Raw genomic sequence first — 24,729 nt, forward strand, 5'->3', positions numbered from 1 at the left:
AAGAAGCCCGAGTTTCATAGGCCGCGCCTGAAGAAGCTCGCCGCTGATTGGGAGCGGGCTTGTCTCTGGCTGCCGCCTGGGCTCGCCCTGAGGAGGAGCTGACGGGGCCATGTCGGCGGCGGACGGTGCCCGGGAGGGCGCCAGGGAGGGCGCGGGCGGAGCGGCGGGTGGTCGCGGCCTCCTCAACCGTTTCGTGCAGCTGCCGGCCAGTCCGCGCTCGGCGGGTGAGTGGCGGCTGGTTTGAGGGGGGTGACCCCATCCCCGGGGTGTGGGGAACCGGGAAACCCCCGTCCCTCATGGGCAGGGGAAGGTTAGATTGGATATTAGGAGCAATTTCTTCCCCAAAGGGCTGTGGGGCATTGGAACAGGCTGCCCAGGGCAGTGGCGGAGTCACCATCCCTGGAGGGGTTGGACAGAGGTGGAGATGAGGTTCGCAGGGACATGGGGCAGTGCCAGGGCTGGGTTATGGTTGGACTGGATGACCTCAAGGGTTTGTTCCAACCAAAATGATTCTGTGGAGCTGGGATGGGGGTGCTGACCTCATTAATGTTTATCAATACATAAATGGTGAGTGTCATGAGGATGGAGCCAGGCCGTACACAGTGACAACCAATGATAGGACAAGGGGCAATGGGTACAAACTGGAACGCAGGAGGTTCCACTTCAATATGAGAAGAAACTTCTTCCCGGTGAGGGTGCCAGAGCCTGGCCCAGGCTGCCCAGGGAGGTTGTGGAGTCTCCTTCTCTGCAGACATTCCAACCCGCCTGGACACCTTCCTGTGTAACCTCATCTGGGTGTTCCTGCTCCGGTGGGGGGGTTGCACTGGATGAGCTTTCGAGGTCCCTTCCAGCCCCTGACATCCTGGGATTCTGTGATTCTGTTGCTGTGGGGGGGTCCCAGGACATTACCATCGCAACAGCCCCAAGATATGGGGACCCACAGGTACAGATGTGGGCAGTCACACATTTGCGGAATCACACACTGGCTGGGGTTGAAAGGACCTCTGGAGATCATCCAGTCCAACCCACCTGCTAACGCAGGGTCACCAGAGCAGATCGCACAGGGTCCCATGCAGGCGGGTTTGAGTGTCTCCAGAGAAGGAGACTCCACAAGCTCTCTGGGCAGCCTGGTCCAGGGCTCTGGCGCCTCAAAGGAAAGAAGTTTCTTCTCATGTTCAGATGGAACCCATTTTCAAATGGCTTTGGGTTGTCTCAAGGGTGGGGGTTCACCCCCTTCCATGACCCCAGGGGACCACGGTTCTTCCCTCCCCAGTCTCAGCACTTTGGGGGATGCTGGGATGCCCCAGGCGGGCAGCGCATCACCATCCCCATGGACATGGGGTGTGGGTGCCCCACGGTCCCCAGTGGGGGCTCAGCCCCATCTCAGTCACTCTGGGATCCTACATGGGCCTGGGCTGAGAGGAGGTTGGAGCTTGGAGAGTGTTGGTCTCTGCTCCCAAGGAAGAAGCGACAGGATGAGAGGGAATGGCCTCAAGTTGTGCCAGGGGGGGTTGAGGTTGGATATTAGGAAAAAATTCTTCATGGAAAGGGTTGTGAAGCAGTGGAACAGGCTGCCCAGGGCAGTGGTGGAGTCACCGTCTCTAGAGGAGTTTAAAAGACGTGTAGACGAGGTTCTCAGGGACATAGGTTAGTGCCAGGGTTGGGTTAGTGGTGATCTCTATAGTCTCTTCCAACCAAAATGATTCTATGAGTCTATGACAGTGACACCCCCACACCTCCAGTCCTAACATTTTAGGATTTTGGGCTGGGGTACCCCACAGCCATGGGATGGGTGATGCTGGGAAGGAGTCCAGGCCACCAGAGGGCCTTTGGATGAGACATCAGCCCCATCCTGTGCCCTAGGAAAGGTGGTTCTTTCTCTTTTCCACCTTCCTCTGTGCAGCGTTGGTACATGAGAGGGTACCCCGTAGTCTCTGGATGTGTGTGTCCCCCCAACAGCCCTGGGATATGAAGGGGAGGAGGCTGAGGTTACCCCAAAATCATAGGGTTGGGGTGATCACCCCCGTTCCAATACTGGGAGGGACATAGGGCACCCCATGGTTCTGTAATGGGTTATTCCCAGTTGATTTGGGGTATCCCCTCCCCTCAAGGGCCCCACATTGCTGGGTGCTGCCACCCCAGAGGTGGGTACCCCAGACCCAGGACACCTTTTTCTGTCCCCACTGCCCCTGGCCCCACCGATCAGATTCCTTGTGGGGGGACATGAAGCCCCTTGTGGGCAGGAGCCTGAGTTTGGTGTGTCCGGAGCACCGATGGCAGCTTGGAACAGGCTTCCAGACCATGGTCCCTGTTCCCATCCCTGTCACGATCAGGATCTGCAGCAAAAACCACCTCCAAGCATCACATAAGACCGCTGTGAATTTGCTAAGTGGCTCCACAACTATTTTTGGGCAAATTCTCAACCATATTTCCTTCCTTCTGTGATAAGGACCTTTTTTGGTAACACAAGGGCTGGTTATCTTTATGTTGCTGAATTTTAATCATTGTCTTGAGTGAACCAGTAGCACATCGTCCTGACATTGTAACGATCCTGGTTTTGGCTACGGATTAAATCCTGATGTGGAATCCTCCTCTCCGCCACCTACACAGGGGCAGACGCTGCAGCCCCGCGGACAAACTACCCCTGTTCAGCTCAGCTTTAGCACTTAAGTCCAGCCTTAGCAAAGCCAAAGGTGACTGTCAGTCTTGCTAAAAAAACTACCTGATGGAAAAATCTCATTTGAGTCAATTGCTGGAGTTTTCTCCCCATTTGACACCTGTTAACATCCTATTTATAGAGCTCCAGCAGCTGCCCTTACATAACCATTGAGATAGAGACGAATATTTTTTAGAGAGGAATATTTTCTTTTTCCCCCCTCCTTCCATTTCCTCCAACCAGCTTTGTTTTCTCACCTCTCAATTCTCTTTCCAAGTTTCCAGGAGGCGTTTCTTCATTTTCCCCTCCACTTCATGCCCTAACCTCCTTCCATAAAGCACACTGTCTCCTTTTAATCCTGTTTTTAGAATTAATTACTGTCCTGAAAGCACGCGAATTGCTCAGAGCACACTTTGTTGGATGTTTTCACTACGAGCTCTTTTGCTTCTGCTAAACCCTGTGTGTCATTTGAAGTAGATCTGGGCAATCTCTTCGTTAAACACGAGATCGCACACATTGATTTAGGTGTCACTTTTGTCGCATTCTCCTTTTCCACCTCCTTGTAGAGAAGATTTTAAGCTTCTGTCACCTTTTTCACTCTGGAGAATTTTGTTTGCAGGGGGAAGTGGTTACGCAAGGTGAGCAGGCGGCTCGCGGGAGCTGGGCCAGGGTTGTGCTGCTCTGTTCACTTTCTCAAGCGGAGTATTTCCGTCGAGGGTTTCTCAATAGCGGCATTTCTCAAACAGTGTCTGCAAAACAGTCTCACTGGTGGCTTAAGAGCTAAAAAAATAAGCAAAGTTTTTGAGTTTTTGCTGCCTCGTGATGGGTAAAATTGTATGTTGGATAAGGGAAAGGAAGGAACTATTTTTAGGTGTTTCTAAGCTTTAGAAAGATCAAAAACGTCAAATATAGGTGTTGTGTGGTTTGTTCTTCTCCTCATTGGAAATCTTCCTGTCCGCATTTAAATCTTTTTCAGTGTTTTCATCAGACTCTTGGGGTTAAGTGGATAGAAATGATCTGGAAACCTAAATATATCTTTGCTTCTTGTGTGCTCAGCGTTGATGCTCTTGCCTCGAACTATAATTTTCCCGGTGTACCAGTCACGGTTCAAAGTTTCTAACATGTGTTTCAAAAAAATAATAACAGCGGCAAACCCCAAATATCCAAAATCCCTTTGGAACAAACCCGCAGCCACATCAGATTCCTGGAGAAGCGAAGGTTTGAGGGGGAAACCTCATCCTGGTTTTCCAGCTCCGAAGAGGATGGAAGGTCTCTCATCACAAGGAGCTACGTGGAGAAAACAAGGGGCAATGGGAACAAGTTGAAACAGGGGAGGTTTCATGTCTGTGTAAGAAAGACATTTTTTACAGTGAGAACAGTCACTGGAACAACTTCCCCAGGGACGTGGTGGAGTCTCCGTCGCTGGAAGATCTCAAGATGCGACTTGGACAACTGGAGAGGATGGTGGATAATCCCATCTCAGCTCCTTTTACCATGAGAGGTTGGACCAGATGATCTTTCCAGGTCCCTTCTGACCTGGACTGTTCTATGGTTCTCATTTTCCAGAATTCCTTTATTGTCATTTCACGTTAATTAAAAAAAAAAAAAAATCAAGGAACACTCCATTTTAGTAGCTCAGAAACACACCACAATCTGGAATATATTTCTGGGGCAAACGTTTCCTCTTTTGCTCTGGTTTCTCAATCAGGACAGTTCACTCATGAGGACTCCTGATTTTATTCTCTGCTCTTGTGTATTTTAAACCTGTTCCTGTTTTACTAAGCACGGGAAATAGAATCACAGAATGATTTTGGTTGGAAAAGACCTTTGAGATCATTGAGTCCAACCATTAACCCAGCGCTACCAAGTCCATCTCTAACCCATGTCCCTGCCAACAATAAATCACCCGCTTTTGGAAACGTTTGAAATACATCATTGCTACAAAGAGATTTGAAAACAAAAGCCCCTGAGAACCAGGAGAAAGAAGCAAAACCATTCTGGACGTTGATCCAAACCCGAAAGCTCTCACAGCTGGATGTGAGAATGATCGTTCTCTTAGAAACGTTGCTTTAGAGACTTCAGATATTTGAAAAGCTCTTGACTGGTGGCCTGCGGGTTTTAAACCTTGTTCTCGGCGACACATTCACATCCTAACTTATCCAAACGCTTGTAATTATGTGAGTTACAAACTTCTTTTGTCTGGCTGGCATGAAAAAGATGAGGCTTTGAAGACCGGAGTCAAAGTCAATATTGACTTGTCCTGTTCTCTCTCAGGAGTCAGCAGCGCTTTGGCTTCAGCCCTGGACCTAAATGTCCTTCAAAAGCCTCGCAGAAATCATAAATAGAAAGGGAGATACTGAAACCTGTTATTCTGGACATTGAAAAACTAGGTAGGAGGGAAAATAATGTTGATACCATCTTTAGAAAGCTTTAAGAGGCAATAAAGAGGATGCGTCCACACACCTGAGCTATCCAGAAGCCACACTATATTCATTAGCTTTACATCCTCTAGTTATTTAGTTTATATTTCCAAAAATAGCATTTGAAATACAAATTATATTACTAGTAGCAACACTAATGATATAATGGCATGATGTAAGTGTTGCCTGGGGATTAGCAGGATTGAAGATCACAGGTTGATGGAAAGAACTGGCGTGTTTGGGGCAAGTGAAGACCCTACACCCTGATAACAGGACAGTCGATGCGGTTGCGACGTGACGCCCCTAACGTTCCTTTTCCTGTTAGCCCGATGGGAAGAACTTGAAGAAACTGAAAATAAGGAAACGCAGACAACATGCAGCAAAACCGCTTAAGCTTTATGGAAGCAGAAGGAAGCAAAACTCAGAGGCCAAAACATCTCGTGGTAGGAGCCAGGGGTTTCCAGAGGGTATAAAAGACGCGTCCAAAATTTGTCTGTCCGTCTAAATGAACAGCCCAGGAAACACAGCGAGGACTTGGCAGCTGTCCTGGCCAAATCGCTTGGATATACTTGGTGCTTGTGGGTATGAGCATCCAGAACCAGCTCATTTAAAGATTTTTTTAAAAATCAAATCACCCTCCCCTTCCCTAAGGTCTCACATTGGGTTTTGTTGCGCTAATTTCTTGCAGCCTCTGCTTTGTAAATGACCCTGTGGTGGATAACGATTAAAATAGGCTGAGAAAAAAAGGGAGATTATAAAAAGTGGTGCTGGGGTTGCTGTTTTGGGAGGTGTTTCAGGCCACGTCTGGGTATCTGTTGATTATGCTCCAGGAATAAATAAACCCAGGTGGTCTGGAGGAGAGGGAAAAAGGGGCTTGATTTGAAATCCTTCAGCATAGTCATCAAATAACAATTTGAGCTGCACATAAAATGAAGAGGATTCATGTCTGTACCTGCAATTAGTTTTCATCAGTAAATATAAAACCAGGCCGGCAGTTCTAAGAAGAACGTGTCTCTAGATGTGAGTCTTTAACCGGAATGAAAATTGAGAATATTCAAACCACCAGCACTTTGATTGCAGCCCAGGAATCTGCTTTTTCATTCTAGCGATCTGTTTTGGCTGCGTTTTCTTTTGTAGCCTGCCAGAATGTGATCCTTGCTTTTATTTCGCTGTTTAAACTGGACGAGATCCTCAACATCGATCTGGTTTAGGTTACCTGATATTCCATCCATCAAATTACACAAGAAAAATGATACAGTTTATTCAAGGAATAAACTGGGAGCTTGTGCAGCGTAAGCGCTACAACAAAATCTTGAATCCAGACGCTTTCTCTCTGTGCTCTGGGACAGCCGTTCCATCTCGTTTTATAATATTACTCAAGGAACTACACATTTAATCAGCATTTAATCTTTAATTTCGCGAAGCAGAATCAGGTGGTGGACGCGTGTGGTGGCCTCGGTAGGTTTGCGTTGGAGGTGAAAGCTGCCGCTTGGATAAATTGGGGTAAATTTGTGCATTATTGGTGACCTGGCATTGCATTGTGCAGCGTGGTTGAGGTGGCACTCTTAATTAGAGTTAATTAATTAATTATTAGCTTTAAAAAGGGCATGTAATGTCGGTCATAATGATTTGGATCAGGCCATCACGAGCTTGCGGTTGAGCTGCCGTCATCTTAATAAATGGTATTTGGGGTGTTTGAAGCAAAGTTCATTTAGCAATAAGAATCTGTAAGCTTTTAAGTGATGTTATTTCACGGTTTTCAAAGTCTCGTTATATTTAAAGAACTTTGAGTCTTGATGTGTCGGTGAAAAATACGCTGCATATGTGGAGTGTTTTTTTCAAATGCATCTTGGCTAGTAAGAAAACACAAAAAAACCCCCAAAAATGGTTGCTTGTGCTTGAGATTTTGCTTTTTTGGATCCTTTACAATGAGCTGGACAAAAGGAAAATAAACAAAACAAAACGAAGGATTTGCGTCTTCTCTGGAGAAAGCCACGTGCTGTAAGGAAAATACAGATATTTGGGGTCAGACATGGCCCCAAGGTTTGAGTGAAACCTTTCACGTTGGCTTTTAATTATTGTTTGTGGCTCTGAGTATCGTTAGCTGTGTGTTCTGAACAGAATCGACAGCTGTCCCTAATTTCTGGTGCCTTTATCACATGTACTTTTTGTGAACGGCGATGTATTTAAACAGCCAAATGAACAAGCAAGAAAATGATTGTGTGAAACAAGCAGTACATGGGAAAAAAAATCAAACCATAAATGCCTTTGCTGCTGCGTTGTCAGGATCTTTCCATAATTCTGAGTCTTCAGCGATCCTTTAAGGCTGAAGGAACGGAGGCAAAACTTTAAAATCGGCACTTGTGTCTTGGCATCTGTTGATCTGACCCTGCAAAAGGATCTTTTTTTGCAGCCTTAGCGAGCACAAGCACGTGGCTGAGTTTAGAAACGAGGCGTTGTGAAGCTGGAGAGTCGTTGCATTTGCATCTACAAGGCAATAACCCACAGGAAAGGGTATGTTTTTGCAAGAGGAATACATTTATTTAGTCCTTCCCGTGCAATTTCTGCTCTCTGCAGCCAAATCTCTTTTCGGTTGCAGCGGTGACAAAAGATCTTGACCTGTTTCCATTTCCAGAGTTGCCTTTTAAGCGTAAGGTTGGTTGTTTCACTTCCCTCATCTGCTTCGCTCCCAAAGAATCTAAGAATAATTTTTATTTCTGCTGCAGGTTGCTTTGGCTGCTCATCCTCATACCTGGTCCTGGCCATGGATTATTCTCATTTTTTCTTTCTACGTACAGGTTTCTGAGCAGACGCTGGAACAGCTCAGACCTTTGGCCTCTTCCTTCCGGGGCTGGTTGGGAAAGGGAGGTGGCGATTATGGATTTACCACCTCTAGCAAACCGATCAAGCACAGTAGCGATAAGGGAAAATTCCCTTAAACAGAAAAAATCAATTCTGCAGAACCTTATGGTGTAGGCAAAACCTCGCTGTCTGCCAAGAGCTTCTTGTGGATTAATAGATTTATTTAGGTTTTGGTTTGTTTGTTTGGGGGTTGTTTGTTTGGTTTTTGGGGTTTTTTTTGTGTGTGGTTTTGTTGTTGGGGGTTTTTTTGTTCGATTTTGGTATGTTTTAAGTTTTTGTTTGGGGGGGGTTATTTTTCTTTCTTAGTGTTTTTTTTTTTTCTGGCAGCATGGTCATGCTAAGAAAAAGGATAATTTTAGGCAAACTGTCAAGGCAGCTTCACGTTCAACTCGTTCGTTGTTTATTTCTAAGAAATTAATTCAGCTAATTAGACCTTTTTCCCCTTGTTGGTTTTTTCCTTTCTTTTTAAAGCCAGCTGGTTAGCTTACTAACTCAAATAGCAGGTACTCCCCTCTTGTTTAACCCAGCCTGCAAGATGATACCAGCGTGGGTTATTTTTTTCCTGCGGTCATAAAAGGACGATAATCGAATGGAAAGGAAATGCCTTTGTTCTCCAAATCTTGTCTTTGTGCTGCCCTGTTTGAAGCGCCTCTCACCTTCCGTTTGTGCTGCGCGGGATTCGGCACAGCCACTTGATGCTTCACAGTTTAATTTTTTTCTTCCAGGACTTTATTACAGAGCTGCTGAAAAATGGGAGAGAAACACAGGAGACTTGACTTGTCCGGGCGTGCTGGTGGCGTTTCATCTGCTCTGTAACTTCCAGTAATCCACTGATGCTGAAGGATTTTTGGAGTTTGTTTTCTTTTCCAGGCTTTCCGTAGATTTCTGTAGCTGTCAAGGTCCCACACTTGGAATTTAATAAACTTTTAAGCCTGTGTTAGTCGGAACGGGAACAATATTTATGGTGTAATTCAGCTTTGTCCTCCCCATAAGAGAGATGTTTTGGGCATCCATTCTGGAGCATTACACTTTTCTCCTCTAAAATAAAGGGTTTCTTTAAATTTTGTTAATGACATCTCTGTTTTCTCCTCTTTCTTGCTCTAGGTCTATTCTCTATTCAGAGATTTTGGAGAGGCAGGAAACAAACGTCTCGCGCATTGGTTGGTGGGCTGCGTCATATCAGGAAACTCGGCAACAGATATTCCTGCTGATTTTTGCTTCCTCTCCTTTTGTTTTAATCAAACCTCTTGTGGGAGATGTATTCAATTAGGAATCCACTTGAGCAAAGTCAATCCGAGCAGCTCCCTCTGAAGTCACCCGACGAATCACGTGAAAAGGGTGAATTTAACAGGGTGCTAACAGGTCGGTGCATAGCCAGCAATGAGTTTCTGAGATAGCTTAATTCGAAATTAGGACTTTCCTTAATTATGTCTATGTCGCAATGTTTCAACTTCATTCTGTTCGTGGAGCTTCTTATTCTCTGGAAGTTTTATTGTTCCTGTTTCCCGTCCCATCCTTCCTTCCTACTTCGCTTTGGGGTATTAAACTGGGAGAGTAAGTGCGTTCCAAATTATATCCATCCACTTTAAACCAATTTTCTATACGTAGCTTTATGACCTCTTTCCCACAGATCCTTCTTGGCTCGATACATCGTACTGCTACTTTCCATGTCCAGCATCAAAGATTTCATCATGGTGCCCGGTGACTTGGAATTTTTCACGGTGATGGTGCCTTGTGGTGCTTCGCTTCGTCTTCGGCTCTTTGTTAATCCGGGCCAGGTTCAGCTCTGGGGGAGATGGGTTTACTAATTAGAGTAGGAGCTCAGCAAACCCTTGTGTGTTCCACATTCCTGCACCGTGTAAAGTTTGCGCTTGTGCAATGGGCTCGTCACGCGCCGCCAATGCTGGAGCAAAAGCAGATCCAGAAGTTGCACGAAGAATTTCAGTAGGAGACCTGAATTATCTGATGAAACATCGTTAAATGGAAATGCGGCTCTTTGTTGGAGGTGCAAGTCACGGAGCTTGTCTGCTAGAGACACTAATCTGAATTAACTCTTGAGTAGATTCAGCTTTTATAGGTCTCCCCTTTAAAAAGGTGGAACTAGAGGAATCTTTTCCTTGAGATTTTCTTCTGAAGCAAATTAAGGTCACTCCAGTGAATAGAAGAGTTTGGTGACAGTTTAACTCCGTTTAACATTGTTCAGTTCGTTTACACATTGGCGAGTGCGCTTGCATGAGTGACTCAGAAAATAATATTTTTTCCTGCTTGGTGGGTAGATACGTCACCTTCTCTGGGCTTTGGCAAGCAGGAGGATTTAGTCCATTGAGAAGGGGTTAGTGAAGAGCGAAGCTTAAAACCAACAGGCTGGAAACATGAAGCCTTTGGAGAAAAGCCGGTCCTTACGTGTGGAGCACGGTGTTGAGCCAACGCAGGTGGGATCTGCTTGAATAGAGCTAAAAATCTGTTATTCTTAAGCAGAGCAAAATGAAATTTCTTGTTTGTGGCCCTGAGCTTTTGGAGTTGTTGGCAAAAGTGGTGGGAGCTGGTGGCAGACGTGGTTTGATGATCCTTTCACGTTGTCTCGCTTGGATACCTGCAAATACTGATTGACACCAGCTCCGGCTTCTGATGCTCTTTCTGTCTCTTGAAAATATCTTGAAAAAAATCACCTTTTAAAGATAAGAGATGGGGTTTTAGGTTAACAGGAAGAGGTGAAACCAGCTGGGCTGTGTATGGGCTTAACGTACCCAGCTTGTTATCTCCAGGACCTGTGTGCGTCAAATACTGATCCCTTTCTGTTGAAACTTAACAATTCTGGGGATTTATGGCAAAGTCGGGCGTCTTCGCTGTTTTATTTTGAGAGGTGAATGACAGAGGTGGCCTCCTTGATTTTTTTAAAAAATTTATTTTCTTTGCATTTACCTCTTTGTTGGCTTGATATAAAACTCAGTGTTATTCTCTCTGGAAAATTCTCATGGCAGGTATTACAACTAGAGGGAAAATAGGATCTATAGTTAATGGAATATTTGAACTCCTAATTTCTTAACACCTTTTAAATTCGACGGGTGATTGAACTAAATCCCCAGCCCCCTGCAAAATGTGTGCATTGGTGCTCCCAGTCTTCCCTGGAATTAAGCTCCCATTTCAGTTCTTTCAGGTCTATTTTTTTGGAGATTTTCAGGGCGAACACTGAAGAAGAAACAAGGAGGATGAGCCCGGTTTTCCTCTATAGGCTGCAGAGAGGTGGGGACGCTTCTCAAACACCAATTTGTTTGCAGATATCCAAGATCAGATGAATTTCTCTCTTGAATCAGCTCTGATTATGAGTCTGAACAATTACCTTGATTGTAAATACCTTTATTGTCAGTGTGTGCCCACTTAGGAAAAACGAATCGGTTAAAAAAAGATCCGACCCTAAAAGGGTTGAAAATAAAAAGGCAAAAGGGACGGATGTTTCTCTTTCCCTTTGTGAATCACCTCTAAAGTATGTAATGTTTGTTTAACCGTTTAGTCCAGCACCGAGACCAATAAATTCCCAGCTGCCACTATTAATACATGTAAAATCCACCCTCCTGCGTGCGAATGTCTGATGGCACCGCGTTGTCTCAGCAACCAGGACAAAAATTACAGATTTTTCTGCTAATTCCTTAACTTTCACCTATTTTTCAGCCAGCGCTTATTAGCTTTCTACATGGCATCTGCTGCGAGACACAATTATTACTGGAAACAACCCAAATCCATCAAAATTCAACCACAAGGAGTTTGTCTGAACCCTGTAGAGCGGCTTAATTTTGGACAAGAGTTGGAGCTTAAAGCGGCAGCAAACGGGGAACGCGATTAAGCAAAGCTGCTTGTGCTGAGTTAAAATTCATTATTCAGCCTGGACAAATCATTTATTTCACCTTTCCTGGAGGAAAGACGCTTGATGCCTCATTTGTTGTTGCTCCGCACGTCTGATAATTGTAACAGGCTCTAAGAAGAAAACACGACGGGTCTTAATTAGATGCTTCTCTGGGTCCCGTAAAGTCCGAAAAGAGCTGTGAGAGCAGCTGGGTGAGGAAAATCACTGGGTTTTGGGGTGAGGGCTCTTCAGGGATCATCTTTTGGTGTTTTTTTTTTTTCATTTGCTCTTTATTGTCAACTGAACCGAAGCGGGACTGTCTTGAGGTGCAACAAGCAGAGGATTTCCTTGAGGTCACACATCAAAATTATACATTTTAGGGGACCATTATGTATCCTCCTTCTCAAGGTGAAGCTTAGAGTTCCTCTCACTGTTGTATTGCCTAAAAAAAACCCCAGTTTTTGAAGCCTTCCTGGTTTAGCCAGCTTGACATGTTCCATGTGTCTCACAACCAGCTCCTTTGTTCAGGGACCTGATAGTTTTCTGCTCCTTTTCTCTTTCTCGTTCTTTACGTGGTCCTGTGTCTCACTGAAGAAAAATTCACCTTTGGCTCTTGCCGGGCATCAAATTCAGAATTACTTTTTAATCACTTGTCAGCTAAGACTTCAATTGCTGTTGACCAAGGATAATATTGCCCCGTAGATTTTCCTGGACGGAATTGGTTTTTCTGCCTGTTCCAGTTGAGGTCTGAGCTGGAACTGCCCTCCCCGCTTTTATTTATTTAGTTTATTTAGTTGGTTATTTATTTAGTTTGTTATTTATTTAGTTTTTAGGGAAAAGGGTGTTGCAAATGCCTTTATATACGAGCAGATTTTATTTGCTGTATCAAACTCGCCTTGCTTAATATTTGGGCAGCCCAGGGGCATCCAAGGTGAAAGAGCCTCATTGAGATAAATGAAGTCAGGAGCAGAAGAGAAGAAACAAGGAGAAGGTTTGTGTAGGAGGGAGAGAAAATCGTTATTTTCCTTCTTTGTTCCCACAGGGTGGCTTTAAATATAAACATTTTGGAACCGTTTCCTAAGTGAAATCTGCCGTACAGAACGACAGAAGAGGGGAATTTGTAAGATAACTCAGAAATAGCTTTTACGGAAGGATCGCCACGTGGGAGGGTTGTCGTCTGTCGACACTTTCAGGCAGGTGTGGTCGAGGGACGCGATGAGACGGTGACACACACAAGTTCTCCCCATTCCTGCTCAGAGAGGTGGATCTATCATCACAGCCCCATTTCTTCTTGGCCGCAAACATCTTTTGTTGGAGAACCACCACACCATGTGTATTCCTGACCCTCCGACACAAACTCACCTCCTGAATCTCTTTTACCTTCTCTTTTTGCCGTAGGCCATCGATCGCCCCCAGCAAGAAGCGGCCATCGTTGCGTGGCAGATAACGCCAACTTGTACGTGTTTGGAGGCTACAATCCCGACTACGATGAGTCCGGTGGGCCGGAGAATGAAGACTACCCGCTCTTCAGGGAGCTCTGGCGATACAACTTTGCTACAGACACCTGGCATCAGATGGGCACTGAGGGCTACATGCCCAGGGAACTGGCTTCCATGTCACGTACGTATGGAAATCCAATTCCTACGTGCCTCCTTGGGAAGCTATTTTAATCCGTGTCCCTGGTGGAATGTCAAACTGGGCAGGATCTGGGAAATCTGGATCCTGTTTCCGACTCTTCTGCAAGTAGGCCTTGAGTTTGGGTTGGTTTGGTGATTTTTCTTGCCCCTTTCACTCAGGTTGAGGCAGAGGGGAAGAAAAAAAGTCAAATATAAGAGATAGTCTTCAGGTATTTAGCTCAATAGTTGCAAGGCACCTGTGCTTTCAGCAGCGAGGTGCCCAGTGCAGACATCTCGGAGCATCCAAAAATAGATTTCTTTGTTCCCTAGCCATTTTTAGAAGTAAGCCTTTGGTTACCATGGTTTTAGCTTGCATTCTTTCTCTTTTAGAGCATTTCAAAGCCATAAATGCATAGTGTGACTCGTAAGATATTTGAACAATATTGAACACTCGCTGCCTACTGTCTCCGGAGCAGAGTTGTTCTGTTTTAGTGTGTCTCACAGCAACGAGGATCTCTGCTCTGTCTCTCTCTCCTAGTTGTATTGCACGGCAACAACCTGCTCGTGTTCGGGGGCACCGGGATCCCCTTCGGGGAGAGCAATGGCAACGACGTCCACGTCTGCAATGTCAAGTACAAAAGATGGGCTCTGCTCAGCTGCCGAGGAAAGAAACCCAATCGAATCTACGGCCAGGTACAAAGGATACTCCTCGTCGAGGCGCTTTGAGCACGTCTGCGCTGTGGTGTCCCAAAAAAAGGGGCCAGAGCACAGAGATCTCTTCTCTGCTGGTAACCAGAGTTGTGTTCCGTGTACATAAGAGTAAGGAAAGGCAGGTAACATTCATAAAGAAATAGAGCCCTCTTGGTTCTTTGAGATTTCAAAGGAAAGGAGTAGTTTCCTTGCAGTTAGAAGAGCCAAAATTTGTTAACTGAGTGCCAGCTGCAGTTGAATGAAAAGGTATGTTTGATTTAAGGAGTGGTTGGTACTTTCTGGAGTTGCTTTCTAGCCTCCTTAAAGCCTGTAAAACCCCAAACTATAAATGAAAGCAGTGTTTAGTGGGTTTTATTTGCATTAGAATAGTAACTGCCCATAATGGCCTGGACGAGCATGGTGCACAAAAAAATAGATTCGCTCACAGGAGGAGTGCTGGCTTTTGCTGTGCTTTCTGATATTGCCAATGTACTTGTGGTGCAAACATTTAGAACCCAACTCCATTCTCATTGAGATGTGCGCTTGACACTTGGGGAGGGCAGGTCGTCTTCCCTTTGTCCTGTTGGGCTTGAGTTGGCCTTTGGCAAACAGGCGGTTGGGAACAGGAGCCACGTCTCTGCTTCCACCTTGGAGCGCATCAGGGAACGGGGCCTCACCACCTTCGCAGTGATAGTCCGTGTGCTTTGGAATTGCAAAATAAGTTAGACTCGAATAGAATAGAATCGTTTTGGTTGGAAAAGACCTTTAAGATCATCAAGTCCAACCATTATCCCAACACTGCCAAGTCCTCCTCTGACCCCTGTCACTGAGAACCTCATCTCCGCATCTGTTCAACCCCTCCAGGGATGGTGACTCCAGCACTGCCCTGGGCAGCCTGTTCCAATGCCCCACAGCCCTTTGGGGAAGAAATTGTTCCCCAGATCCAACCTCAACCTCCCCTGGCGCAACTTGAGGCCGTTTCCTCTGGTCCTGGCGCTTGTTCCTGGGGAGAAGAGCCCGACCCCCCCTGGCTCCAAGCTCCTTTCAGGCAGTTCAGAGATCAGGTCTCCCCTCAGCTCCTGTTCTCCAGCTGAACCCCCAGCTCCCTCAGCCGCTCCCATCACACTTGTGCTCCAGCCCCTTCCCCAGCCTCGTTATCCATTGTGTTTAGAGCGTTTTCTGTTACGCTCAATCCCGCTGCTTTATAAGATACTCCGTATCAGTGTCTCTAGGTCGGTGTGGAAGAGTTTCAGGGTGAATTGTGCTTTGTTTGAGCTCCTGCTACACAGATCCGTCTTCTCTGATGCCTGAACCTCAGCAGCTCCACTTCTATGTCCTCATCTTGTGACCATGGAGTTACTTTCCATTCCTATAGACACCCCCCAGCCCCCTCTTTTGTGTATCATCTTTATTTGCCCTTCATATTCCTCCTGAAAGCATCATTTTTTACGTTGTAGGTAGCGTTTTGCAAGCAGCGTCTTGCTTTGGGACAGCAGGAATTCTCTCTTTTTCTGACACTGGTGTCACGCGTCCTTACCAACTGGTTTCTCTCTGTCACCTTCCAGGCCATGGCCATCATCAACGGCTGTCTCTACGTGTTTGGAGGAACAACTGGTTACATTTACAGTACCGACCTGCATAAGCTGGACCTCAACACGAGAGAGTGGATCCAGCTGAAACCAAACAACATGTCCTGTGACATGCCGGAGGAGAGGTGAGAAGCTGGACAGTCTCAGAGAGCTTTTATACTGGGAATGAGAAGCTGAGGGAGCACGGACAGGCTTCTGGGCAGATTTTTGGCTGCGAACCTTGCACATCCAGTGCTCCAGCAGAAGGAAGGGAGATCAATCAGTGACCATCTTAGTGAGAGAAGGAACTGGAGTATTTATGGCCATCATGGCGCTCTGTAAATTGTTGTACTTCGCGTCTGTGATGTTCTGCGCTCAGAAAATGCCTTTCAACCTTCTGAGATGCTGCTTAGATCGCTCATGAAAGCTTCCACATCTTCTGAAAGCTCCTGGCCTGAGCGATACAGCACAGCCAGGCTCGCGGCATCTGCTTGAACCACTCACGTTTGGTAGTGTTTTCCAGAAAGCTTTGTCATTGCTCACCTGCACTCATTTCTTGTGCTGCTAAATGTCCTTCTTTGCACCTTCAGGTACAGACATGAAATCGCACATGATGGTCAACGGATTTACATCTTGGGAGGTGGAACTTCCTGGACAGCTTATTCCTTAGATAAGGTGAGACGATTGGAAACCTGGAGATTTTCTGCAGTGAAGCGTAACCAGCACCATCTCTTCATCTCGCTTTGCCTGGAGAGCTTGGTAAAAAAAATAAATAACTAGGAGCAGATTGTTCTATTTCTGTAAAAACTGCTGCTGCCACAAACGCGTCCTGTTGACTTACAAAGGGTGCATCTGTGGTACCTGCTGATCTGCGAAACAGCTTCATTTCTGTCGATCTGTTCTCAAAGATTCTCCTTTAAAAACACTTAGGACGTGTTTCTAAATGTTGTATTTGTGCCAAAACAAGAAAGCGAAGGAATTCCTTGATGGCGAATTCAGATATTGATATGGTGAATCTTCTGCCTTATTCGTATGCTTTAATTTCCTTTCTTGCAAACATTTTTCTCCAATATAGTTTGGAGAGGGAAGAGTGAATTCATCTTGAATGCCAAAATGATAAATGAGGAGACTTTAAATAGCACTCCACTTCCAAAAAAGTTGAAATTGTCACAGTTTATGACTTTTTATCTCTCCATTCTCTGCATTTTTTTCTCCTTATGTGCAGTATGAGGTAGGTACTTGTAAATACTTTAGAGAACTGAAGGGTGTGGGTTTTAATTGTTCTAGTTTTTTAAAATCAGGATTCTTTTTCTTCAGCTGCGGGGCTCAAATGGCAAAGCCTGAGGTGAAAACTTTATTAACCTGATACTCTTTTTAAGGTGATTTTATACCTGCTTAGTCACTGGCTGTGATTAGCTCGTTTTGTTTTTACCTTTAATTAAAAAAAGGTGTTATTTATAGCGGCTCCCTGGGTCAGAGCCTGTAACCGCGTCACCATGGCGCTGGGAGAGCCAGGAGGAACTAACGGCTCCTCTTTCCCTCTTCAGATCCACGCGTACAACCTTGAAACCAACACCTGGGAGGAAATTGCCACAAAACCTCACGAGAAAGTCGGTAAGTCTGGAATTTCACGCGTCTTCCCCTGAAAACGAGTGGCCAAGATGCTCCAAGATGCAGTTTTCTGGCCGGCTGGAAGTATTTTTCATAACCATGTTGTGCAGGACGTGACTTTAACACCGGATTTGAGGTCCTGCTCGTTTGGAGCTTTAGCAGTGAGGACTAAGCCGTCTGAAGCATATTTAGCAATTTGGCTTGTCTCGCTGGGTGGGGAAGATGATAGTGGTTGGCTCTGCTCCCAGAAGAAGATCCACACATCATCTCTTCTCTCTCAGAAGGACTACGTGCCGGCCTGGTTAGCAGCAGGATTTTCCCTGAAAAACTATCTGCTGCTTTTCACCAAGCCGGAGGTGAGAGCTGGAGTCTGAGGAATGAGATTCCAGCACATTTTTTTCCTTCCCTGGAGAGCAAGTAGGAGACAAACCTTTTGAAACAGCCAGTCGCTAAATAAAAGATGTTATACATGTGATTGTAGTAAAGTAGAAGCCCCTTATAAATTAAAAATTACTCCTATCCACGATTGTATGTTGAGATGTAATTACTGCTTGCCTAGACGCTTTAAAACAACTATAGTTGATACTTACTTTTAATTCTCCTTAGGCTTCCCAGCAGCCAGAAGATGCCATAGCTGCGTCCAGATAAAAAATGGTAAGATCTGCCTCTTGAAAATTGGTGTATCGTACACAAACTAGCAATGACAAGCCCATCCTTCTAGCCTGAGAGACACTGGCCTCCAAGAGATGTTTGAGAGAACTGCAGGGCACACGTGTCTTTTCTGGGTGAGGATTTCTCGGTAACAGGCCTTAAGCTGCCCACTTGGCACCACTTTCTGTATGAGGGATCTTGTCGCTGTGGGCAGATTCACTCCTGCGCTGCACAGCACAGTCGCTCTCTGGAATTCCGCAGTATTTTATGCAACACATAAATCTCACATGGCCACTTCAGTGTAAAATGTCATGTATTTCAGCCATGAGCGGTCACGGTGCTTTGCAGTGTGTTGGTTGCAAGGTACGAATGATGCTCCTGCTGCCGCTCGGTGACCTCTTAGCTTTACAGTTTGCTGTGAAACACAAAGTGGGGCCAAGTCCTGGAAGCCAAGTTCTTCAGACATAAGATTGTTCAAGGATTTCTTTGGTGGGGGATCCTTTTTGTGGTGTTTTAAATTTGAGGTGCTCATATGGAGTGGATTATGAGGCAGTAGCAGAGTTTGCACATGAGTCTTTCCAGGGGGCTGGACTAGATGACCCTTCCAACCCAAACTGTTCTATGGTTCCATGATTCTCTACTAAAGCGAGGGCCATTTTATATGTTAGGAGCTTCACAGAGCTTAGCAGAGCCTTTTGTTTTTCACTTTGATCATCCAAATGTTCTTTGTTGCTGTAAATGACTTGCACAGCACTGTTTGAAGCACAGCTTAGAGAGGGTTCTGCATGTGCAATTACCCACAATTTTAAATGGTAGAATGTTCCTTCAACCAGATTTGGGTCCCTCCCGTAGCCTTATTGTCCTCCAGGAACACATTCCCCTAAACATGATACAACCCAAATCGCTTGTAATGGACAGAAGAAGCAGTTACAATATTGATCCTTCATTTCCAAACCCTTCAGATCGATTACTGAACGCTGTATGTTAAAGGGTGGAGTGATACACCTGATTGTATTTCTTAGGAGTGCTAATTGTGCCAATAAAAATAAGGCAAAGGCTGGGAGATGCTTCCAGTCACCTTCCTGAGCAGGACAAGCCTCTGAGTCGAAAACTTGGGCAAAGCCAGGAGAGCAAGGACCTGCCCCTGGCAGGCAGCAGGACGAGGAGCTGGAGCTGTGGCTGCTCTTTAGGGGTTTAAAACCACAAGAATTATATCAAACCCAGGTGCCCGTGTGTGTGTCCGCTCTGGTGAGACCCCTCTGCAGTGCTGGTCCAGCTCTGGGTCCTCAGCACAGGACACACATGGACCTGCTGGAGAGGGGCCAGAGGAGCCCCAGCAATGATCCGGGGCTGGAACAGCTCTGCTGGGAGGACAGGCTGGGAGAGTTGTGTGTTCAGCTGGAGAACAGAAGCTCCGGGGAGACCTTAGTGTGGCCTTTCTGGACTTAAAAGGGGCCGAGAAGAAAGATGGGGACAGACTTTTGAGCAGAGCCTGTTGCGATAGGACAAGGGGTGATGGTTTTAAACTAAAGGAGGGAGATTCAGGCCAGACATGAGGAAGAAATCGTTTGTGCTGAGGGTGGTGAGAGCCTGGCCCAGGTTGGCCAGAGAGATGGTGGCTGAAGCATCCCTGGAGACATCCCAGGCCAGGCTGGACGGGGCTCTGAGCAACCTGAGCTGGTGCAGATGTCCCTGCTCATGGCGGGGAGGCACTGGGGAAGCTTTGAAGGTCCCTTCCAACCCGAACCACTCAGTGATTCTCCAAGTGGCATCAGGACTGATTTGGGAGGTACCAAGAGCTTGTGTTGAGGTAAAATAATTATTGATCTTAAATCCGTTTTGGAAAGGCGATCACTGACTTCAGTCAGCATATATTCTGCAGTCAGCGAGCGGATGAAGGACGGCTGGGCCCGTAAGCACCGTGGGTCTCCTCTCTTACAGATGTGTTCGTTTGCGGAGGCTACAACGGCGAAGTGATTCTGGGAGATGTTTGGAAGCTGAATCTGCAAACTTTCCAGTGGGTCAAGCTCCCAGCTGCCATGCCAGAGCCGGTGTATTTCCACTGTGCTGCTGTCACACCCGTAAGTGACTCATTTCTTTCCTACGTAGCTGAAGTTCGAGCCCTTCACCCAAACGCTCTGACGTTTGCATGGGCTGCAAACAGCTGAACTGATGTCACCAAGGAGGTGGCCACTGGATGCGGCATCTTCAGGGAGGCTGAGGGCTGGTGTGAGGTCACTTTAGTGACACCTTTTACTCCTACAGCTGGTTAGAGCGGCCGCGCTCAGCGTGTGCTGCTTTCTAAAAGCACCAGTGTGGAATTTCAGCTTTTAAACTGCATCATCTCCAAGGAGAAATTCCACATGTGAACAGCAATTCCTGTTTACAAAAGGGAAAAAAGCACAAATACTCCCCTGAGTAAACTGGTTTTAGCCTACTGAGAACAGCCTTAATTGAAAAGATGAGCAGGTGAGCAGCCCTCTTTGGAATAACTGGAGTTTTTTTGCCGTAACTAGAAGCTTAGAGACCTATGGCTGATAAACAACAGGCAGCAAAAAAATGGATTTAACTGCGGCTTCAGCCTCCATCAGTTGATTGTCCCCTTTGGGCAGCGTGTGAGGGCAGAGATCAGGTCCTTTGATTCCAAGAGCAAGTGTCACCTCACTTGGAGATTGTTATAAATGCAACTTTCTCTGGGAAGCTGAGAAAGGTGTTTCTCAGGCAGGTGGGTGCCTGGACAGCAGGAATTCCCTTTTTTTTTTTCCTGTATATTGAAAAAAAATGCCACTCTCAAAATAGATCAACAGCTGAGCTTTTCCCCTCTCTCTGTGTTCCTGTGATTCCTAGAGCAGGGTTCTGCTGAGCCAGGAGAGGGGATGCAGCATGTCTTTGTATAGTGTGGTTTTAATTAAAAAAATACATTACTTTAGCTGAAACATGAGTATGACCGATGACTTTCCTGTTATCGCCACACAAAGGTGCGTGAGATGATGAGTCTCACTCTCTAATTCTCCAGCTGAGAATCCAGAGAAGCAAATCCTCATTTTTCTGGCCGTGTCGCTCCTCAGCACCTTCTGGTTTGTTCTGTGCTCCATGTAACTCTTTTTTCTCCCATTTCCCACCCAGGCCGGCTGCATGTACGTTCACGGAGGGGTGGTGAACATCCACGAAAACAAACGGACTGGCTCGCTGTTTAAAATGTGGCTGGTGGTGCCCAGCCTGCTGGAACTGTCCTGGGAGAAGCTGCTGGAATATTTCCCTCACCTAGCGACTCTCTCCAGATCTCAGCTTTTGCACCTCGGACTGACGCAGGGACTCGTTGAGCGACTAAAATGAGAATGTCTCACGATTCCACACTACGATCAAGAAGCCCCGTCCCGCCCCCCTATTTATAGATACCGTGGATGGTCTTGCGAAGAACGTGGAGGAACCTGCTCAGCGCCTTACTCAGCAAATCCATCGATGCCTTTTTAGAAGTTTTTACTTTACATTGTCGAAAAGCCACTTTTTATTTATGGAGCTCTCAATTATACCTTTAAGCAGATAAACTCTGGGACTAATCCATAACATCCAGCCATCAGAGCATCATCAGCACACGCTTGTGACTTAATGGGGGAGGATGGGGAGCTTAGTGAATGTCTGAGTCCGTGCTTGCACATGGTGCATTCTTAGTATTTTCACCAGGTGTACGTAACAGAGAACATTCAATGCAGAAAACAGCCAACCTGTTCTTTAGCTTTGGGTGATGCTCATCCCCAGAACACCCAGCTGAGCTCTCCCTCTATAAAAACTGAGAATTCCTGCCGCTCAAAGGCTTTGCATGTGTTTCACGGGCACGTTCCCGTCTCGTTGAGCTTCACAAGACGGCTGGAACGTCGTGGCAAGCGAAGCTTTTCCCTGTGCAGCTTTTTTCCAGTGCGGTGTCGCAGTTGATTGGAAACACCCCGTGTCTGCGTTCCTCACCTTTTCGTATTGAAAGGTTTGCTGGGAAGGTGGCTTAAAAGTGACCACTACTCTGTAGTTTACTCAGGGTGGCGATGGGGAAGGGAAGAGGTTTTCCTGGAGCTTTTTTAACCCTTTCTGCTCACTCTGAATGACCTAACTGCAGATAATCCCCTGTAGATTTCAGAGCTGTCTTTGTGATTTGCCCAGCCCTGATGATCAACGGCTGATGTGCATTTTTACTTTCACATATTGGCCTTTTTCTGCTGAGCTTTGTGTTCCTCTGGGGTGAGGATGTTCTTGCTGTGTGTGGTTTTATTGTAGGCCTCATCCCAGGAAGCACAGTGGCAAAACAAAAAGGGAGAGGAAACATCTCTCACTCTTGCCGTGAGCAGCTCTGCACAGGGATGTTTGTCTGATCTTACTTTATGTACCATGACATATACAAGTGACCATCAAACTCTGAGCAGCTCCAGTTCACTGGCATAAGTTTGTGCAAAATCCTTTTCCTTTGGAGACCATTTTTAAGTGCCTTTTTAATTTTGTTTTTAAAAATCAGCTTTTCCCAGTACCTTCCCCTTCCATCAAAGGCAAAGTTTAGACTCTGGGGGTTTAAATTTCTTTTTAAGAGGTGGCATTTCTGTGTCAATAAACCATAGCATGGCCTTTTTGTTTTTAGTCTGAACAGCACTGGCTGATCAAGGCACAGCTCTAGCTCTGAAGGAGTTGGAGATTAAGCTTCCCCTGCTCTTAGAGTGAGATTTTTTTCCCCTCTTCTGTACCATCAGTTGCTTTTTCTTTTTTTCGCAAAGGCCCAGAATAAAAAGTGGTGTCTGGAGCTCTGACCCACAGAAGGTGGTGGCAGGTGGTTGTAGCTCTTGGATCTGTCCCCTCCATTGTACCTTTGCAGGACATGCAGTTTATGGGCTGTGCTTAACTTTACACCTTCTGGACTCGAGCTTTGCTGGGACTTTTCTACTGGAACAACCGGGTCCTACATGTGCTGGTTCTTCCCTCGCCTACTGTCAAGAGCATCTCCCATCATCACCAAGGCAAAATTAAAACCATCCAAGCCTGGATCTCTGATCAAGTGGATTCTTTAATGTCTTCCTTGCTCTGGCAGCTTTATAGGGACAACCGGGAGCTTGTCCCTGATGTGACCACAGGGAAGAAGTGGGGTGGGTATTACAGAATCACAAAATAATTTGGGTTGGAAGAGACCTTTAAGATCAATGAATCCAACCATAACCTGGCCCTACCCTGTGTCCCTGAGAGCCTCATCTCCGCCTCTGTCCGACCCCTCCAGGGACGGTGACTCCAGCACTGCCCTGGGCAGCCTGTTCCAATGCCCCACAGCCCTTTGGGGAAGAAATTGTTCCAAAGATTCAACCTCAACCTCCTTCTCCAGCCCCTTCCCGAGCTCCGTTCCCTTCTCTCAACTCGCTCCAGCACCTCAAGGGCTTTCTTGGGGTGAGGGGCCCAGAACTGCCCCCAGGATTCGAGGTGCCCATCCCCTTGAACCCATCTCCAACCATCAGCCAACTCTAGGTCCTCACCCACAATCTCCCCAAATTAACAACAGCCCTGACCACACTGATGCTACACCAGGAAAACAAATTAAGCTTAATAAAGCAGTGTCATTAATTACTAGTGAGCAGCTTTGTGAAGGAGGGGGATCCCAGGCCATTGCCCACCTTACTCTGGACTTTTTAAAGTCCAGTCCTGCTTATCCATTGACTGCAGGACCTTTCAGAGTCTCATGTTCACATTGCCGGCAGCGACCAGCACTCCCCTCTCTGGTTTTTATGCCAAATGAATTCCCCACAAGGCTGGGGAGGGAGAAGGGGCAAAAGAGCCACGTTGTATTTATGCATCTGTCAGTATTTTCCTTGTTTTGTTGTTTTAAATCTCTGACAATCCATCAGCCCAAGCCACCCGCTTTGTCCTCTCACCTCACCCACTGATGTTTGCAGAAGGAGATGAGCAGATCCCCAGCGTGTCCCACCTCGTACCCTGCAAACAGCACCAGGAGCATCCCTGACCCTTCCTAAGACCTCGGAGAAAAGCTGACCCAGGACAATCAGACAAGACCAGGCTGGAAACAAAGAGCTGGAGCCTGGGGAGGGTCGTGGAGAAAATCTGGAGCCCACAGCACCTCACCTGTCCCCACGGCAGGGTGGTGGATCTCACCTGGCACCTGCAAAAGACATCGAGTCCTGTCCTGCTCCACTCCCAGGTACGGTGGCTCCAACTGAGGCACGTCTGATACCCAACACCCACCAGCCTTGGTGGGCCCCAAAAACCATCACTAACCCAGGTGGTGGGCATGGAGGGGCCCAGACAGGTGACCGAAGGTTCATTTAAGGAGAAACAAGCTTGTTTCTGATTTGTACAAAACTGTTTTAATGACAAAACAGCTGCAAAATACTTTTGGTGCATTTCTAGTACCATCAAGAAGCTCTTTGAGATCCCTAGATCCAAGTCCCTTCCAGGCCCAGGATCACCCACTGCCTGGAAGCACAAGAGCTTCTTCTCAGGCACCTTCTCCCAGTGCAACACATCCCCAGGGAGGGATCTGTCCTGAAGAACACACTGAGACCCCCTTCCAGACCCTCCACTAAGGACAATTTTCCTTCCAACCACACACCCATGGCCTGGAAATACCTCCATGAAGTGCTCTGGCATTGAGGCTCCTTCTTGGTTCAAGTGGCCACCACCCTTCCCATCACCGAAGCCCCGTTGCCATTCCAAGGAGCTTCGACAAACGATGCTTCCAGCCTGGAACCAGCCTGGCTGAGTCCCTGAGACACCAGATAACGCCTCAATAGGCACCAAACCCAACTCGAGGGTTGGAGAAACCAGAATCTGAACC

At 46.6% G+C, this 24,729-nt stretch overlaps 1 protein-coding gene across 1 annotated transcript; it reads left to right on the top strand.

Moving 5' to 3' along the window:
* Nucleotides 1–81: 81 nt before the first annotated feature.
* On the top strand, nt 82–23,429 carry KLHDC10 (kelch domain containing 10). Its single transcript, XM_065640888.1, has 9 exons — nt 82–224; nt 13,178–13,399; nt 13,934–14,088; nt 15,651–15,799; nt 16,244–16,328; nt 17,201–17,267; nt 17,871–17,918; nt 19,857–19,996; nt 21,042–23,429. Exons 1-9 carry the CDS (start codon nt 110–112, stop codon nt 21,249–21,251), a joined length of 1,191 nt encoding a protein of 396 aa, XP_065496960.1. The 5' UTR covers nt 82–109; the 3' UTR covers nt 21,252–23,429.
* Nucleotides 23,430–24,729: the final 1,300 nt, after the last annotated feature.

This window comes from Caloenas nicobarica, chromosome 1, assembly GCF_036013445.1.
Source record: "Caloenas nicobarica isolate bCalNic1 chromosome 1, bCalNic1.hap1, whole genome shotgun sequence".
Taxonomy (NCBI): domain Eukaryota; kingdom Metazoa; phylum Chordata; class Aves; order Columbiformes; family Columbidae; genus Caloenas; species Caloenas nicobarica.